This window comes from Terrapene carolina, unplaced genomic scaffold, assembly GCF_002925995.2.
Source record: "Terrapene carolina triunguis isolate 2854851 unplaced genomic scaffold, T_m_triunguis-2.0 Scaffold131, whole genome shotgun sequence".
NCBI classification, from domain to species: domain Eukaryota; kingdom Metazoa; phylum Chordata; order Testudines; family Emydidae; genus Terrapene; species Terrapene triunguis.
This window is the reverse complement of record NW_020664482.1, coordinates 27,863,689-27,883,868: the sequence shown is the minus strand read 5'-3', so window position 1 is coordinate 27,883,868 and position 20,180 is coordinate 27,863,689. Positions and strand designations below refer to the sequence as shown.

General features: G+C 39.0%; 1 protein-coding gene across 4 annotated transcripts in view; it reads right to left on the bottom strand.

Annotated features, from left to right (window-relative positions):
• Window positions 1-20,180, bottom strand: part of LOC112103386 (connector enhancer of kinase suppressor of ras 2-like) — a 526,129-nt gene that overhangs the window by 326,384 nt on the left and 179,565 nt on the right. For all 4 annotated transcript variants that reach the window (XM_026652993.1, XM_026652992.1, XM_026652995.1 and 1 more), the window contains exons 3-4: window positions 9,103-9,305; window positions 7,592-7,679 (exon numbers count right to left, since the gene is read on the bottom strand). In XM_026652993.1, the coding sequence (XP_026508778.1) occupies window positions 7,592-7,679; window positions 9,103-9,305 (291 nt within the window). The remainder of the gene's footprint in view (window positions 1-7,591; window positions 7,680-9,102; window positions 9,306-20,180) is intronic.

Here is a 20,180-nt window from a genome sequence, read left to right as displayed (position 1 = left end):
AGGAATTGTGAGCATAGATGAAAGTGATATTTTTTTTAATTTCAAGCACACAGTTTGAAACTACAAAAAAAGCTCACTATGAATTCTGAGCAACAGTTTCGGAGGCTCTTATTTTAAGCCAAACCATGCATTTAAACCAAACCATTGCATTCATGCAGTTCGTTTGCATCTTTTCACTGAGATTTCCTTTGGTGGGTCTGTTTTTTTCTGGCGGGAATCCAAGTACTGTTTGAGAAATTAAAAGAGCTCAGTAGGACACCACCTATATGCAAGCAAGCATGGAACAGAAACATTATAAATACAATTGTAATATTATCCAAGTCGATTAAATTAGAAAATTCATTCTCCTTCAACAGTTTCTGTTGTCTTAGTATATATTGTTTTGAAACATGTAGCTCTATGGCCAGTCTGCTGTCAAGGCAGTATTTAGCTATGCTGTGGAACCAGATTCAGAAGGAATAAAAGTATGGTGTATTCAGTTATTAAATGTTATGATTCTGTGTTCTGTCTACTATACCTTTAAATGCAGGAAATTTTCTGCTTGCTTGCCCAGAAGTGGGGAAGGGAAACAGTACTGACAGGCAACTTAAAATGATTGTTACAAAGAGAGAGCACGCAATGTATTACTTTCTGTAGTAGTCATCTTAAACTGGCATTCCGCATTGCTCCCAACAGGCAAGTAGAAGACTCCCTACATTTAAAAGTGCAGCACAAAGAAAGTAGAAATCAGGAATTACTTCATTTTTTTCAACGGAGTTGCACAAGGGTCAAACCAATCTGAGAGAAGAATCAAGTTCAGTACCTCCCCGAAGTGGGTCAATTCAACAGCCAGCTGGTCTAGTGATCATACAGTGGCTCCTCAGTTCTTTTCCATCGGCTTGTTCTAGAGTGGGCCCTGCTGAGTCATATACAGGGGAGCCTCTCCCTCCTGTGTATTCCTTCTTCTCCCATTGGGGTTCTGTCATGACAGCACTGAGGGGGAGCAGGGCCCTCCCATTCCACTGGGTCCTGACCCAGGACCCTAAAGAGATGTTGCAGTGTCTGGACTACTTATTGGTCCACCCCAAGTTACACGCCCCTGGGTCACTTCCTTCTGGGCTATAGCTCTGTTAGGGGTGTGGTCACAGTTTTTTCAGTATCAGCATAGTCTGCCAGGGGGACAACATCCCCTCCTTGGAGGTCACTCTTGGATTCCCAACTCAAACCGGGAGGCAGGGGGGAATATGGATCACAGCTTCCAGAGTGGCCTTACCAAGTCTGTACTCACTCTTCCCATAGCTCCAGGTGTTAGACTCACTTGCTGGTGCAGCCTGTAACTGCTTTTCCCCATGCCCCTGGGCTTCCAGTGCCCTTTTAAACTGTCCCACCACTGGAACAGGCCCGCAACTGCTGAGAGGTGGGGTCTCCCTGGCCCAGTACCGCCCCATGCCTTGCTCCAATTTAGTATCTCGTCTGTGAACCCCCTCTATTTACACAGCTAGAGACATCATAAAAACATCAGAAATTTTAGGAACAGCAAAATGTCATTATGGATTTACACTTATAGCTTTTGTTTGTTTGCTTATTTTAATCCCATTTTCTGGGTTGTTCTCAACCTCCAATGTCACTGTCTTCTCAAGAAACTAACCTAGATGCCTCCGAAATTCACTTATACTTGAACTGATTTACCTAGTATTAGACCTGTGAAGGAAAATGTTCATTTCATGGGAAACTTTGCAATTTTGAATTGTTTTGGGTTAATCAAAATATTTTCTTTTGATTTTATGTTACATTTCTTTAAAATATTGTAATATAAAATAAAAAAATGAAACAAAAGATCATTTTAAATGAAAAAAATCAACAAGTTCCATTCCAAAAATGTCAACATTTAATATTTCAACCTCATTTAACTGCATTTAAAAAAAATAAAAATAAAATGAAATTTAGTCAAAAATCAATGTTTGCAGAGGAAGTTTGTTTTTGACAAAAACTCATTTTCCAACAGAAGAATGCTCCATGAACATTTTTGACCAGCTCTGACACAAAATAATTTATTTATCAAGACCAAATATCTAGATAATATTCCATAGCTTAGCTAATAATAATATAATAATATTCCACCTGTTAGTATCAAAAACTTCCCTCCTCATTAGTTCCTTTCCAAATTTTGAATTCTTCTGTTGGGTTAGTTTAAAGTTTCCTCTTTTCCAATAACAAACAGCTAAAACCTCTTACTCTCTTACTTATCTAGATTCCTGAGACCTATGAGGCACAGCAAAGAAACCATAGCACAGACAGCTAAGGTGGTTATAAGCCACCTATGCACCTGCCCAATTCTGGGCTGCTCCAGGGACCACAGAAGCCCCCTGCAAAGTTTAGGGACAGCCATGGAAGCCTGTCTAAGGCTTGGTCTACACTACATACTTACTTTGGTATAATCATGTCACACAGGGGTGTGAAAAATCCACATCCTTGAGCGACGTAGTTATACCGCCCCTACTGCCCCCCCCCCCACAACATAGACAGCACAATGTCAGCAGGAGAGCTTCTCCTGCTGACATAGCTACTGCCTCTCATGAAGGTGGGGTTACTAAGCCAATGGGAGATCTCTCTCCCGTCTGCTTAGAGCAGCTTCACCAGATGCGGTGCATTGGCGCAGCTGCACCAATGTAAAGTTGTAGTGTAGACCTGCCTAAGTTACAGCTTCCCTGGACTGCCAAGAATTTCACCAGTGCAGTATGTTGTGGCCCCTCTGCCCCACCAAACACCTCTTGCATGGCCCTGAAAAGAGAACCTCGGGAGGCAGCCTACTGCTGTCTTCCTCATTTCCTGTGCTGCGGGAATCTTTTCCTAGCTAGACCTTGGACTTTTAGAGCCTCTTTACTCAGCTGCAGCCCTTTTACCTGGTGTACAGGGAGTAAGAATCTCACCATTTATGCTTAAAGGTATTGCATTATGGAGTTTGTTTTAGAGTATCAGATTTGTTTTACAAAAATTGATTTCTCTATGGACACAGTTTTGAGAAAAAATTAGTGTCAGTACAAGAAAAAAAGATTAAAATGGAAGATGGTGAGAACCAAAGAACTTAGGGATATAGAAGAATTTCTATTTGCACTCCATGGTCAAGTATCCCTTTGATGTTTTTTCTGTATTCATACTAGCTTTTTTTTCCACAGCACAAAAAGTATTCAATTAGTGTGGCTGGCAATGCCTAAGGCAGTTTTTTCCTACTAGTTTAACATACTTCAAACAGAATATCCATTTTATTAAATACTGTCTCCCTTTAACCCTTCAAGTACCAAGACAATAAAATGATCAGAGCAAGGCTTAGAGTTTCACTTTAGAGCTAGGTTTCAGAGTAGCAGCGGTGTTAGTCTGTATCTGCAAAAAGAACAGGAGTACTTGTGGCACCTTAGAGACTAACAAATTTGTTAGTCTCTAAGGTGCCACAAGTACTTTAGAGCTAATGTTCCAATCTAAATTATGTATTTTGGACACCTAAATTAAAATGTAAGCTTCATTCTGAGTAAACTTAATTATTTCAGGTCAAACAATAAAGGACTCGTATGTATAGTAAATCTGAAATTTCTCTGTTTTGTAGAGCAGAATGAATTAATTTTAGAGAAAAGGGTCTATGCTTATGTTGCATACTGAAGTTTATATTATAATTTAAAGATGTTCTTTTTTTAATAGCTATTGGGATACAATTTAGAAGATATACGTATAAGGTTTTTTCTATATCTGTCTGGTTTAAATAAGCATTTAAGACCACTAGGAGCATTACACTTAGGATACTATAGTGAATTATTTTCTTTTTGATATGTAGTATGCATTAGGGAAACTCGTTAAGAAGACCACAAGGTTTAACATGCATAGGGTTTCAGTCTATTTATTTTACTTAAGAAATACATGATAGCTAAAGTGTCACATTTATCCCTTGCCAAAAAAATGATTAGTGACATGTTTAAAGGTGGATTTTAACTTGGGGCTTTTATATTATAGAATACCCATTATTTAGTTCTGTTCTATATAATGGTAAAATAAAGAGAACTACAAAATAGTAGTAGTAGTGTTACATATCCACATTCAAACAAGATACCAACCAGCTCTTGCATCATCCAGAATATCCCTGCCAATGTACCTCATGCCATCATCATTCTAATTGATTAAAATACTGAATTTATTTAAATAAATAGAGAAAAGGTAAGTTACAAATATAAGACGAAGAACTCTATTTAGCCCTCAATATACAAATACACATCCTTAGAACAAAATGTTTTTGATCTCAAAATGTGATCGTTAATGGGGATTCTTCAACAAGAGTGTCGGGGGGGGGGGTGGCGGTCCTCATAGGGCGCACAAGGATTGATGCTCAACCAAATGCTATTAAATTTTTTTAATCAATAATCTGGAAGAAATGTACAATTATGATGATAAAGTTTGCAGATGACATAAAGCCTGGTTGTGTGATAAATAATGATAAACACAGGCAACTGATAGAGTGCTCTAGACCCTTTGCAAGCTTGGAACAATCAAGTAGCATGCATTAATACTAAGGCCAGGTCACTCATCTAAGAATAAAGAATGTGGGGCATTTTTTACGGAATAGAGGACTGTATCCTGGAAAACAGTGACTCTAAAAAGAACTTAGGGCTCATTGTTAATCAACTGAACATGAGTTCCCACTTTGATATTGTGGCTAAGAGGGTTAACACAATTTTTGCATGTATAGAATAGGGGTATATTAAGTAGGTGTACAAAAGTGATATTACCTGAGACTACAACTAGAATACTTGTCCAGTTTTGGTATCCACCCTTTTTTAAAATAAAAGCTGCAACTTGGAGAGACACAATGAGCTAAATGAATGATTCATGACATGGAACACACACACCAGTTACTGAAGTAGCTCAATTTATTTAGCTTATCTAGGGGCTTTACTACAGGGTGGGGTAATGCTCACCATACTTTCTAAAGTATGCTAACGTGCTGCGTTAATTGTTCTGTGTAGACCCTCCTGGTGTACACTAAAAGTTCCTTGGTGTGTTTTAACATCGTACTATTTCAAACAGCACTATGTTAAAATTAAATTATATTGTTTATTTTGATTAAAATAAACAAGAAAAGCACCTATCACGGGCTCTAAGCATCTTTAAGATATCTTACTACCATACACAAACAACAAAATTATACCAGATCCAGTCGGACCTAGTCTCACCACAAAGCCCAAAGGAAAATTAACTAACCAGACCATGGAAAAATACATAAATACCCTCCCTTCCCTCAGAATATGAGCTGTTATACCCTTGTCCCTCACCAACATTAGAGAAAATAGATAGGCTTTGCAGTACGCCAACAGGTTTGATTAATTTGGTGTATTCATTTTTCTAGAGCAATGGCAGTCTGCTTTGTAAAGCTAAAGTGCCATTTTATCATCCAACTGAGTCAGTGGAGAGCCACAAAATATTATCAACACTGTGTCCTAATAGTGTGTTATGATATAAGATTCTGTTTTTCTGATGCATCATCTTCACATATTAACGCAACATGGGATCTCAGTATTAAGATATTCAGCTATGATTATTTTGTGGCTCTATGCAATGCCATTTTCCACTATCTCCCTCCTCCTTGGTGCTAATAGGGAATTAGTGAGACCAAGGAAGAGTGAGATGAGTTCTAAATCAAACTTATGCACTCAGACTTTACTCTAGAGCAGAGGTCTTCAATCTGTGGGGCGTGCCCCCCTAGGGGGTGTGGAGAAACGTTCGGGGTGGCGCAGCTGGGCCCAGACCAACTCCCACAGGGGGCGGAGAGGGAGCACCACCCAGCTCCACTCCTGGCCCTGGTCCCAGCTGCTGGCCTTGCGCCCAGGGATCTACTCCTGGCCACGGCTGCCAGCCCTGTGCCTGAGGTCCTGGCTGATGGCCCCATGCCCAGGGCTCCATGCCCGGCTGCAGCTGCAGGCCTCGGTTCCCAGCCAAGGGTCCGCTTCCACCCCCACCCCAACTGTGGCCCCAGCCTGGGCTCCCTTATCCCATCCATGTCTCCCCCTCCCGGAGCCCTGTCCCTGCTCCCGGTTCCATGAGTGGTGGGAGGTGTGGGGTAGGCATGAGGTTAAAAGTTTGGGGACCACTGCTCTAGAGCTTCAGTATTCTTGCTGTACTTGTATATCAAGAGGATACCAATTATTTTCAGAGGAAACACAGCCATTGAATTGCAAACATATGATTGCCATGGAAATAACAACATTGCAATCCACATATTTTCTAAGCTTAAATAATTACTGTTGATCTCCACATTTTATTAATCACTTCCAGAATGACTGTAGAACTTTCCTTGTATACAAACAAACTTAATTTTCTGTAAGTTTTATTACTTTTTCCATGACATCCTAGGTTATGTCAACCAGGTACTAACAAATTTTATCAGTGTGTCTGAAAAGCTGTTGTATCACCCAGTCAGATGACTTCCTTGTGTGGTTTTAGCAGCACAATTCTTTAAATCTGTTCTTGCTTATTTAATAGATTTGAATTTTAAGGAGAGAAAGTCAATAGTGCGTTTTTATTAAATAAATCTCAAAGGTTAAGATTACATGAGGCCCTTTCTAAAATCTGTAGATTTACATCAGAAATATACCTTTTTCTGCCGATTTTATTTAGTTTAGATTAGACACTTTTGAACTGCTAGGCTCCAAGTGACAATCTCTTGCTGTCCATTTGCCAGTATAGCCCACTCATCTTCTTTTCTGCAGCTGCTTTGCCCTGTCCAATCAGGTATAGACAAGGCAAAATCTGCATCCTCCTTTGCTATCTGTGCTCTCTGCCTGCTCTTGTGATGCTGCATTAGTAATCATGATGCTTTCACTTTCTACGAACATTCTTGGAAATTTAGTCTTGCTCACAGTAATACTTCAAATTGCAAATGAAAGGGTCATGGATACCAATGAAGTGAATTGGCAGGTTTTATTCACAACGATTTTTATAAATATATACTTCTATTGTATTTGTCTAGCTCTTGTCTATGCATCCACTTTTAGCTTATCTTTGACAACATTTAGCAGGGAACATGGAATATTGTGTGTTAAATTCAAGACACCTTATTATCAGAAATATATTGACTAATTTCAGGGACTTCAGAGAACAACAAAATGATTAGGGGTCTGGTGGCTGTCTGATTTATGATGAAAAACTTCAAGTCTAATATGTATCAGTTGGGTAAGCAACAAGAAAGCATACAGCAAGGAATCATATGCTGGAAATCAGGGAAAGAGGGGAATAGAATATGTTGGGGGAGGAAAAGGGGATGATGAAGTGAGGATCAGCTGGAGATACTGCAATAATTTGTTTTTACTTTTTGGAGAGAAAACCCACCAATATCCTTGAAAACAATTAAAATACAAACATTCTTTCCTAATATTACTAGTAAATAATTACTGTAGTTGCAACTGAGATGTAGCACACACACACCTCCTCCCTCCACTCCCACCAGCCCCCAAAACGCACACAAATTCTCCTGATGAGGTGACACATTTCTAACAATTTTTTGTAATATTTTACTCTTTCTTCAGCAATGTGGAAGTGATTTAGGTATGGCATACAATAAACCTGTTCTTACCTGTTGCACGATGGTTGTTAATTCCAGGCACAGTTGAACAATATTGTTTTTCAGCAGTGAGTATTCTGTCACACTGACAAATGGAGACCTGCCAGAGAAGGACAACAAGTTTGTAGACCTCAGCAATCTGTGTTACTGAGCTGTACCTTCCTGTAATCATAGAATATCAGGGTTGGAAGAGACCTCAGGAGGTCATCTAGTCCAACCCCCTGCTCAAAGCAGGACCTAATCCCCAATTATTATTTTTTTGGCTCCCTCAAGGATTGAACTCACAACCCTGGGTTTAGGAGGCCAATGTTCAAACCACTGAGCTATCCCACAGTACAGGTTGTGCAGAAACTGAGGAACCCCATGTAGAACAATGTGTGACTGCAGGATGTACCTGGCATGCTTCTAGTACCTTAGATGTTTGATATGCCTCAGCACTGGGCAGATATAATAAGTATAGCAGTCAAGTCCTTAGTTTTATGGCTTATCCAAAAGATAGCACATCAAGCAGCACTCTGCACCTTAGGGGCAAACTATAGCCTTAGTTCAGTATTAACTAAGAGGGACGAGTGCCATTTACTGAGCTACTAACCCAACTTCCTGCAGGACCTGGGTTTTCCTTGGAGTCTCCAAGTACTGTTCGGATCTGACCCATTTGGCTTATAAAGACTGATGAGATTACATTCCAGGAGAGCTTGATTGCTAGCATTAGGTCAGAGAATGTCATCAGGGTCATAACAAGCTTTGTGAAGAATGGTCATGTAATTCATTTATATGCACAATAGTTTCAGATTTCAACTGAAGCTATTCACTTCTATAGAGAAATGCAGTGTACGTATAAAATAGTAGTTCATACATAATCAATATTTTAACACAGTTCATGCAGAGAGTTACTTTGTAAACTGATTCCTAATTCATCAATAAGAAATCATAGCATTCTCTCATCAAGCAGTAATTAATGTGACAAGAGTGACTAATGTATGAACCTGCCCTCTACTGTTAACAAAAAGTCAACTAGTAAGCTCTGAGTTTCCAGAGATAAGCAAGCAGTATAATTTCTTTTAGAAATTATCCAAGAACAGGTATGCAGCAGGGATAGCAGCAGTTCAAATTTCCCTACACTGCTCTCTTAATTTGCGTCAGCCCTGAATGGTCAGGACCACTCTTTGCTCTGGTTATAGGGCAGCTCAGTTTCTATGTTAATTTATCCCTTATCCTTCCTTCTGAAATTGAAACGATCCTGCCATCTGTAGTGGCAATTTTTGCCATTCACTAGGAACAAGACTGAAATTGCTAATTTCACAGCAAAGAGACTCCAAAAATCCCACAGCCGGCCCCTGACACAGGCCTATTCAGCCTGGAACTCAAGTATATAACAAAATTTACAAAGTAAAACCTATAATTACAATTCTAGTACTAGAATAAGAGAAAGAGAAAAGAGCAAGAGAAAAAGAAACAAACGGCAAAAGAATTACTCTTCTCCCTCCCCCCTCCACCGTAAGAATTAAAAAGCTCTAAATTACCTGTCCAGCCAGGCTAGCAAGTTCTTTGCAGCACCAATCAGGTCAACAACAGAGGTAAGAAAATCATTTGGCAGTCGTCTGGAGGCCCTGCCATCATAATGGCCACTCCTCCTTCTACCCGTTATAAAGTTCTGAAGATTTTTGGCTGAGGCATTCAGCTTGTGAGAGAGTGTTCTCAGGTTTTCTGTCTCCAAACCATAATTCTGAAAGAAAAAAGTATACATCACACAACACGTTTAAAGCAGATAGCTAAGCCACAGAATATTGAGCTGAAACATTTGCAGCTTGCTTTGATTCACTCAATTCTTGAACACAGAAAAGTCAAGACAAGTCAGGAATTGATGAACTGTCCCAGTAGATAATGAGTATTTAACAGCTGACCTTTCAGAGCCCTTCCTTTCCAAGCACTTCACAGCCTCTCTCTAAGGTAGGTAAGTAATAAATGCATTATTCCCATTTTACAGAGGTGGAAATAGAGGGTCAAAGATGTTAAATGATTTACTCAGGATCACATAAGGTAGAATCATAGGACTGGAAGGGACCTCGAGAGGTCATCTAGTCCAGTGCACTGCACTCACAGCAGGACTAAGTATTATCTAGACCATTACTGACAGGAGTTTGTCCAACCTGCTCTTAAAAATCTCCAATGATGGAGATTCCACAACCTCCCTAGGCAATTTATTCCAGTGGTTAACCACCCTCACAGTTAGGAAGTTTTTCCTAATGTCCAACCTAAACCTCCTTTCCTGCAATTTAAGCCCATTGTTTCTTGTCCGATCCTTAGAGGTTAAGAAGAACAATTCTTCTCCCTCCTCCTTGTAACATCTTTTTATGTACTTAAAAACTATTATCATGTCCCCCCTCAGTCTTCTCTTTTCCAGACTAAACAAACCCAGTTTTTTGCATCTTCCCTCATAGGTCATGTTTTCTAGACCTTTAATCATTTTTGTTGCTTTTTTCTGGACTCTCTCCAATTTGTCCATATCTTTCCTGAAATGTGGCACCCAGAACTGGACACAACACTCCAGTTGAGGCCTAATCAGCATGGAGTAGAGCCCAAGAACTACTTTTCGTGTCTTGAATACAACACTCCTGCTAATACATCCCAGAATGATGTTAGCTTTTTTTGCAACAGCTGTTGCACTGTTCACTCATATTAAGCTTGTGGTCCACTATGACCCCCAGATCCCTTTCCACAATACTCCTTCCTAGGCAGTCATTTCCCATTTTGTATGTGACACTACAGCTGGTTAAACTGCTCATTGTAAATAATCTGATGAATTTAGCTCTTTTTTGTTGTAATTCATTCAGACTTTTATTCTTACAAGTTAATTTGCTATTCAGGACTGTTTAAACTGTTTTTGTGAACAAATTTCAGAACATTGATTGATTATCCACTGTTAACTTCAACTATTCATCATTTATAGTGTATGATTGGTCCTCTATGTCATGTGGCATTATCATCCACTCAGAGAGCAGAAACAAACTTTTAAACCATGAACACAGATACTAATGAATAGTTAACAATGTATAGCTTGTTTGCATGAGAATAGAGACATATATACAAAGAACAGCTATTTCCCAAACATTAGTGAGAAGAGAAACCTGTTTGTGTGACTATTCATAGCTAGGGACCAAACAGCCACGTGGAATCTGAACAAATGTTTGTGAACACTGTTTTGTAAGATTCAACTACTTGATGTCCAGACCTGTGTCTTAACTGCAAGACCATCCTTCCTCAAAAAGTTTGACTGTTAGAAGAGGGATTTGAACTGCAGGGGTGGACTGCAATCTAAATGGAGAGGAAATACTTTATCTTAGTAGTCAGCTTTCTGCAATGTGCTCTGATTTAAAAAAAAGAAAAACAGAAATGGTTGGGGGACAGAATGCATTCTTTTCACCCAGACCTACCCTGCAAGAATGTCAAAATACACAACAGGATATGGATAAAAATTAAAGACTAACTAGCAAAGTAGACAAATAAAAAAAATGTTTGCGGTGGTGACGTAGCTGTGCTGGTCCCACAATATGAGACACAAGGTAGGGGAAGTAATGTCTTGTATTGGACCATCTTCTGTTGGTGGAAGGTACATGCTTTTGAGCTACACAGAGCTCTACTTCAGGTCTGGGAAAAGAAATCAGAGTGTCTGAGCTAACTACAAGTTGAGACAGATTGTTATGCATAAGGGGTAATGCATGTTGTAGGCAGTCACCTGAATTGAAGTGGGCAACTGAGGGTTAGATTGTTATGCATAATGGGTTTGAAGTGGATACCAGAAGATGTACATAAAATATGGGGTATATCTATGCTGTAATAAAAGACCCGCAAGCACTGAGTTTCAGAGTCCAGGTCAAGTGACTCAGACTTGCAGAGCTACACTCACAGGGCTAAAAATAGGCCTGTAGATATTCAGGCTCCTGAGCTCCAACCCAAGCCCAAATATCTATACTTGAGCCACACAGCCCAAGTCCCACAAGCCTGAGTCAATCGACTTGGGCTCTGAGACTCTCTGCTGTGTTTTTTTTTTTTAATTGCAGCTTAGACTTACCCATGGTGTTTGACATGGAAAACAGTTTCCTTCATTCCCCCTAAATGAGCATTATACAGGAAATGTTTGACAGTTTTACTTACCTAATACATTTGAGTGCTGAAATCCTTGTTAAAAAGCAGGCTGTTTTATATTAACTTGTCATCTGCTTAACATTTATAGCTACTCATTTATTCATTGAAATATGTATATGTGTTCCTCCCCTTTTCTCTCCCTTTCTCTTGTACTGGGACAATAAGCAAGTGGCCCCACTAAAATGCCTATACAACAGTTAAATATCAGGGGGTAGCCGTGTTAGTCTGTATCTACAAAAACAACAAGGAGTCTGGTGGCACCTTAAAGACTAACAGATTTATTTGGGCATGAGCTTTCGTGAGTAAAAACCTCACTTCTTCGGATGCATAGAGTGAACAACAGTTAGTAAGGAAGAGTTCTTGTGGTTCTCCCTTTCAAGAGGAGCTTGATTTTGCCTATTCAGTAACCCATATTAAGGAGCATAAGCCAGTTCCTCCTGTTTGTATTTCAGAGTCCATATCTCCCTGTCCTTGCGCTAACAGGCCAACCACTGTGCCTGCCCATAACTCACTCCTATGTAGAAAGTCTGGGAGATTGCCAACTTTCTCTCAAGAAAAGCCAGTATTGCCATCAGGTAAGAAAAGGAAACAATCTTTGGCTGTTGCAATTGAGATAGGAATGTATTGGTCTTCCTAAGTCCCAAGTGCTTTTCTAAATTCCCAAGTGCTGAGAAATGTAGGCTTGATACTGGCAGCACATTCACCATGGCACAAATTTTACATTCTCATTTATTACAAAAACAGATGCAGAACTTCCTGTGGAGACAACTGAAGGTAAGCACTGGTGGCCAGAAAGGGTGAAAACTTGGTTAAGAACCTTGTTTTTCATCTGCATGCATAAGCTATTAGAATATAGTGTGCATGGACCATCATTAAGCTATATATTTGAATGGTAAAAACACAAACAAACCTATCATCAATGGGTCTAACCTGGGAGAAAAAATCCTGCATTTTCTACTATTCTTTTCTTATCCCCCAAATGGTGTATGAGAAAGGTGAAAGCATATACAATTATGTTTCTTCTCTTGACATTTGAGTATAGAGCAGGATCATTTATAATGAAAGGACACAAGCAAACTGAAAATATCACATCCATCCACAAGACAGAAAATCAGAGAGCTGTATGAGTGCAAGGACTTTGATCTAAAAAAGAAAGCTATAATGAAAACAGCTGGTTTAAAATTTTGGCTTGCAAGACCCACTGCACAAAATGCAGGGTACAAAGTCAAAGACTGGTGCTCTTACTGAGGATTTTAAATTTGAAGAGAGCAATAGCTTTGATTAATAGATATACTATGGAAAGAATAGCAGAAAGTAGAGAAGAAAAAATAGAAAAAGAAAATCCAGAATAGGATTTTGCCATAATGAGTGGAAATGTGTAAGGAGGTGATATGGTCGGTAATATTAATATTTAAACATAACTCTTTATATGCAAACACCATATGAACAGTAACAGTAATCTGCCCCAATATCCCTGAGAGTTAGGAAAATCAATATTATCATCCCTGTTTAAGAAATGGGGAAAGAAATAGAGAAATGATCATGAGCAATTCACACAGTGACTCGGGTAGAGTGAGGATTAGAGCTCAGAAATTCCTGGCTTCAAGTCCCACTGGCAGTTTAAAGAGAAGCAATGGCAGGATTAGAGAGGATAGTTTCATGAGGTGGAGATTACATTAAATGCAATCAATGACTAAGGGTATGTCTACACTACAGGATTAATCCGAATTTAGATAATTCGAATTTGGGAAACAGGTTGTATAAATTCGATTGTGCGCGGCCACACTAAGCACCTTAATTCGGTTTTTAACCACATTAATTCGGTGGTGTGCGGCCACACTACCCCATTAACTTAAACACAGTAATTCGGTGGTGTGCGGCCACACTAACCCTAATTCTAATTAACAAAATCGATTTAGGCGTTACTCCGCTCGTCGAGGTGGAGTACAGAAATCGATTTTAAGTGCCCTTTAATTCGAATTAACTGGCTCTGTAGTGTGGACGGGTGAAGGGTTAATTCGGATTAACGCAGCTAAATCCGAATTAAAGTCCTAGTGTAGACCAGGCCTAAGGGGTTTAATTACAGAAGGGCTATACTAATGATAAGGCAAAGCGTCTAACTATGTTTGTATTGTCTAGAGCTCATCAAAACTCAATATTTCTGTTTCATGGGGAAAGTTGACATTTTGAATTTTTTTTTGTCCCAAATCAGGAAAAAAAATTCTACATTTTCTGCGAAACAGAATGTCTGGAAAATTTTGTTTTGGGAAAGATGTTGTTTTAGAATTTTAAAAATTCATAGTGAAATTTTTTATTTCATTTTGAATGTTATTTTATGGGATTTTCAAGCTTATATTTTTATATTATTTCACGACGTCAGTAGTAATAGGGCATATTGCACAACTGCTACTGCCATATTATAGCATAATAGGTCTGTTGTTTTTATTTCTTTTTTAAAATCATTAAAGGCAGCTCCTAGTTAGTACTGGTGGAAACACCTTTGTCTTTTCCAGGTCAAGCATCTCCTGTTTGTATTTTAATAAAACAGTGTAATGCAGAAAGTGGGTGAAACGCATCAAAGTGTTTCATTTTTCAGTGAAAAATTTCCTAATAGGTCTAGTATTGATGCTCTACTGACTTAGAATTATATTAATCACAGAGAGGGTTTATATTATATGCTTGCTTAACCTGAAAAAGACAAAGGTGTTTCCATATATATATTGCACTTTGGTTTTTAGTACTCCATGAACAGTTTGTTATTTTTAAACACATCAGTGAGGTTTTTAGTTCAAGTCCCATGTACAATTAATTTTGAGATGTCTGTTTCAAAGTTTGTTCATGCTTTCAAGTGGTTAGTGTCATTGGATGCAGCTATGGATAGTGAAGTGACAGGATTGAGTGACTCCAGGGCTTTTGCAGTTGATAGGTTTTTCAAAGTAAAGAAATAACAGGTAGCTGTTGTAAGATGTGTGACAACAGCACGGAATATGGGTGGACAACAGGTTATTTGCACAACTTGAGAGAAATTATAGCCTTTATTAGTGGGTTATTTGCTTTTAAAGATGAATGACAGAGCACTTTTATGAAACAAATCTTGAATACCTAACCTTTCAATACCATTAACAACAAATATGGGTAAATGTAAAAATGACAGACATATTTCTAAAAGAACATATTTGAAAAGCAGAAAAATCGTCTTTTATTTCTCTGCCAAATCCCAAAGTGGAGGGTTGCGTAACTAGTTATCTTGCTAAAACATGGCTGAAAAAAGCACAGTCGAAAAGTGGACATTCTCTGGTTCTTTATTGTATATTTATTCTAAGATAAAAGTTGGCTTGCGAGGTACTATCCTGGGATTATTTTCTTTAAATGCATTCTTCTAAAATTCATTCAATTGCTCTATTTGTAGAAAGAGTAAATTGATCATGGGATAAAAATAACTCTTGTGCTTGCATACTTAAGACAGTGGAATGAGGCAAAAGGTCTAATTTTTAATGTATTTTTCATAATAATCTTCATTGCACATCCTGTACTATATGTAAAATCATTGTTAGAAATTTGGCAGAGTTTAACATTGTGCTATAGAAGTGTAGCAAAGAGGTTGCTGAGAAACATCCTCTCTCAAAATAGGTGTTGATTGGGAATTCCCAAGCTAGTGCAATTTTTTCTATCTATATGTCTATATAGATATATAGTCTTTTAGAAAGCATCCTTTGAGATCAAACATAGTCAGTACAAGTGGAAAAGAAAAAACTGTTAAGTACATATCAGTATGCTTGGATATTGTGACATGGAAGAAGAAAACAATGCAAGAAATACCTGTGTTACAAGAGAAGTTTAGTTTAGTTTTATAGCAAGAAGAAATACATTGCATTACTGGGTATTGACCTATGAACAATGAAGTCACTTCCACAACAGTATATTGAACGAGGTAAAATATATTACACAAGTGACATATAATAAATATGAGATTTGTGTTTGGTATAGGACACAATTTTTAATTAAGTATTTTGTATCATGTAATTCCAAATAAATGGATTCATCCTAACAGACTTATTTTTAATCAAAATACAGTAGTTAGTGTTTCCTGATGCTGTCATGCAAGTAACAGAGTGAAAAGCAAAGTTTGCATAATCAGCACTTGGATGCATATTTGGCTTCTGCTATATGTGATATTTTGAGCATGTTATGGTTTTCACTGAGCTGTGAGAAATAAAAGGGCAGCGTAATAGAGCTGATTGATGAGGTTAAGGGAAACAACATATCCCTGACTGAAGATCAAACATCTTCATCCATAATCATATAAAGTTCATGATATTTAAAGTAGGAATTTAAATATTAAGCTAGCCAAACTTTTAGAATGTATTACATTTCATGTATGTATTTAAAGAATCATCACAATGTTATTTAACTTATACAGTGAGACGCTTCAAAGCAATTCTGAATCATAATTTTAAATATTTAACTGTTCATCAGATCTCTCTCTCTCTCTCTCTCACACACACACACACACACACACACACACACACACACACACACTTCTTATTGTGCTGATAGGGATTCTTTATCATTTCACTTCAAGGACTATCAGGAGAAAATACTCTCCTCCCACTGTTCAGGACAAGAAGGCTACTTTTTATGCTCTCTTTTTATGAGAAAAAAACAGTCATCTGGTTTAACAAGGAGGATGACATACTATATGAGGGTAAAATTTAACAGAAACAAAACTACAGGCAAAGATGTTCACTATAAAAATTGCTCTTCAGTAATATCTTTCTGTCTAGGTATTTATATGGCCCACATCATCATAGTATCTGAGTGTCTTACAAACAACAGTGAATTTCTTCTCACAGCATTCCCATTTTACCGTGAACTTAAAAAAAAAATTGGTTCTTTAATACACGAACATTTTCGAGATTGACTTCTGGTCCCAATTTGAGATGGTAACAATTTTCAAACTCTTGCAAATCTTTGCGGGATAGGAAAATGATTCCCCGCATGTCTCTATTAAGGAACTGGCTCTCTGTAAATAGTCCTATAGTTATCACTGTTATGTGACTTAATTAGGTGAATCAGCTGTTAAATATTTTCAAAGTTTCTGATATGATTGTACTATAGCTGAACACTAAAGTTAGCTTGTCACTCCTTGCATCAAGCAATGGAGCATTAGTATAAAATATAACCGATTTGAAGACTTTATCCCAGAGTGCACATAAAGTGCTGAAAGATCGAGGGTTGGTATTCTTCATGAGCAAAGCTGACACAAGTTGAGCTGAAGACAAGAACAATTTATGAGCCTTTCAACTACTGTTGTGTGCATGATCTTTTTATTTAAAGATATGTCTGTTCTGAAACTCTCCTGGAATGGCATGAAGATGGAAATTTTTACTTGATCTCGTACTCTGCCTCTAGGGTCACCACAGCAGAATAATTATAGTATTCTCTATTCCACTGCAAGAGAGCTACCATTAACAAAAACTTTGAAGCAGTGTACCAAACATATGACATGCTTGGTCCATCGTGGGGCTTAGGGTAAGAGAGTATGCATTATTGCCCCGGCCCACCTGCTGATTAGCAACATCCCAGTGAAAATAAAAGCTACCATGGCAACAGATTCATATGAATGACCTGAAGACACCCAGACTGACAAACTGGGCAAGAGCTTTTATTCTGATGATTGAGAAGCCCCTCCATCAAAAACAGAATGAAAAAATCCACATCCAACATTGATCATTCACTCGGAAACTAAAATTCAGGACTAGAGATCTGGACATGAAATCTGACATGGCAGAAATGGGAGGATGATTATTACATTAAAAGGCAGGCTTTGACAATGCTTAATGAGATGTAGAAAACTCTAAGAAACAGTAAAAGCGAGCTTGAAGGAGCCCCGTGTCAGGTATAATTCACACAATGTCAGTCTTGTCACTGCACAGTAGTGTTTTAATTGACTAATGATCCTAATCACATATTCTGTGGTCACAGGAATGAGATAAGAGTCAATTGAACCCAACATGACCTAATTTTCAGATGGCTTTATCACAGAAACCTACCTCCACACAATTTAACTTATCATTTTGTAGCAACTGTCTGGTGGAATTATTATAATGACTGTTACAGTATCATAAGGAAGTATTGTGTTGTGAAAATCCCAATATACCAACTCATACAATTCAATTTATTCTGATTTTAAATTGGGATCACTGTGCCAGAATACACCAAAAAACCCAGGTGCATCAGTTAATTAATTCATTACATGAAACTCATTCGCTCTGCTCTTCATTAAGAAAAGAAAAAACACTAATATGGCCCATCTCTATGTACACTGCTAAAAGCAAATTATGCCCTGTTTTACACTCTGTGCAAGTTTAAAGAATCTGACCTTTAGTGTTTTGTAAACAGCAAACCATTCCCATTAATAAAAAGGCCTCCAGATAAGACATAGTATATACTATTTTTCTGCATTTCCATGAGCATTATTGGGTCACTTAGGCCATGTCTATACTTATGGCTAGATCGGCACTGCTGTGATCGATGCAGTGGTGTTGATTTAGCGGGTCTGGTGAAGACCCCCTAAGTTGATGGCAGAGTGCTCTCCCATCGACTCCTGTACTCCAGCTCTCCGAGAAAAGTAAGGGAAGTCGGCGGGAGAGCATCTCCCACAGACACAGGGAGATTTAGACACCGCTGTAAGTCAACCTACATTACGTTGACTTCAGTTATGTTACCTACGTAATTAAAGTAGCATAACTGAGGTCAACTTTCAGCTGTAGTGTAGACCAGCCCTGAGATATATCTTGATTCTAAAATCTGAAGTATCCCTCCCTTCTTTCTTTCTTTAAATTAAAAAAATATCAATTTCAACTACAAGTCAAATAATTTTATGCTATTGCTGCAAAGACTAAAAACGGGAGCTGAAAGATCACAGGTTAAAAACCTCTGGACCAAAATTTGTTCAGTTACACTAATCAATCCTATTCATGTCAGTGACGTTACACTGATATAAGAGAGCAGAACGTGATCCTGTTTCAAGAACTATGCCAGCACACCATTGATAATTATCAGCAAAGATCATGATATAAGGAAGTAAAAGCTACACAATCCATTCTGGCAAGTGCTCCATAGTGGAAAGGAAAGAAGGAAAAGTAACTGCATCAAGATGAGCATTAATGCTGCAGCTGTGATCTGCATCAAAAACAGCCATCAGTACCAAAGACAGTATCTGTTCCAACAAGCCCCTCAGTACTGAGGAAGCCAAAGTCAGCTCTTCATCCTGAGTTTTAAGTGGTGAATATTCTGCAACCAGCCAAGGCAGTGCTGAGAACACAAAATAAATCACCACAACTCCTGAATTGAAGGGAGAGTCAGGAACAGAGAGTCAGAGCAAATCTGATACTGCCTAATACACCAGTGGAGCGGAAACAGTCAGTGCTGACACTGCTCTCATTTGGACTGGAAATACCAGATAGATGATACAGTGTCTCTTATTCCTGTCTCGGTACCAGAGAGCAGTTAAATGACCCATCTCTATCCTGCATACTGAAGGACTCCTGGTGCTGGGCTGCACTTCTGTTACAGGAGGAGAAAGAAGAATCTCTCCAAGCTTTGGAGTGACCTCAATCTGTTTTGAGTCCTTTTCCTTGGAAGACCACAGAGAAGAAAATATCTCTTTTCCTCCTCAGAGGGACATCAGAGTCTGGCTATGGAACAGACTCAACCAGCTCCAAAGTTCTCTGAGGGACTGGACCTATTTTGGGGAGAGGCGAGCAATTTTTTAAAACCCTAGTGAGCAGGGGCGGCTCTATGTTTTTTGCCGCCACAAGCACAGCAGGCAGGCGGCTTTCAGCGGCGTGCCTGCGGGCGGTCCGCTGGTCACGCGGATTCGGCGGCATGCCTGCGGGAGGTCCACCGGTGCTGCGCCATTGGCATACCCGTCGCCGAATTGCCGCCGAAACCGCGGGACCGGCGGACCTCCCATAGACATGCCACCGAAAGCCGCCTGCCTGCCGCCCTCACAGTGACCGGCAGGCCACCCCTGTGGCTTGCCGCCCCAGGCACGTGCTTGCTGCGCTGCTGCCTGGAGCCGCCCCTGCTTGTGAGGACATCACAGCAGCAGTGGTGGATTTAGAGTTAGTGGGGCCCTGTGCTCAGCTTCATTTTTGGGGGGCCCCCCCTCGGTACCCAGCCAAGAAAAAGAACATTCTCTCTTATCTCCCCCATCCCTGTTTTTCATTCTTTTTTTTCTTCATCCTCCTCCTATATTATAAGTAATAGGAAGTAAATGAAAATAAAGTGAGGTACCTTGATTGTTTTTGTAGTCTAACTTTTTTATCACAGACCACTTGAAAATTGCTAAGGGTCTCGGCGGAACACTTAATGATCTTTCCAAATATTGTTTGTACCATTAGCTAACTATTGTAAAGTGCTTTGGATAAGAGTGCTTTATAAAAAAAAA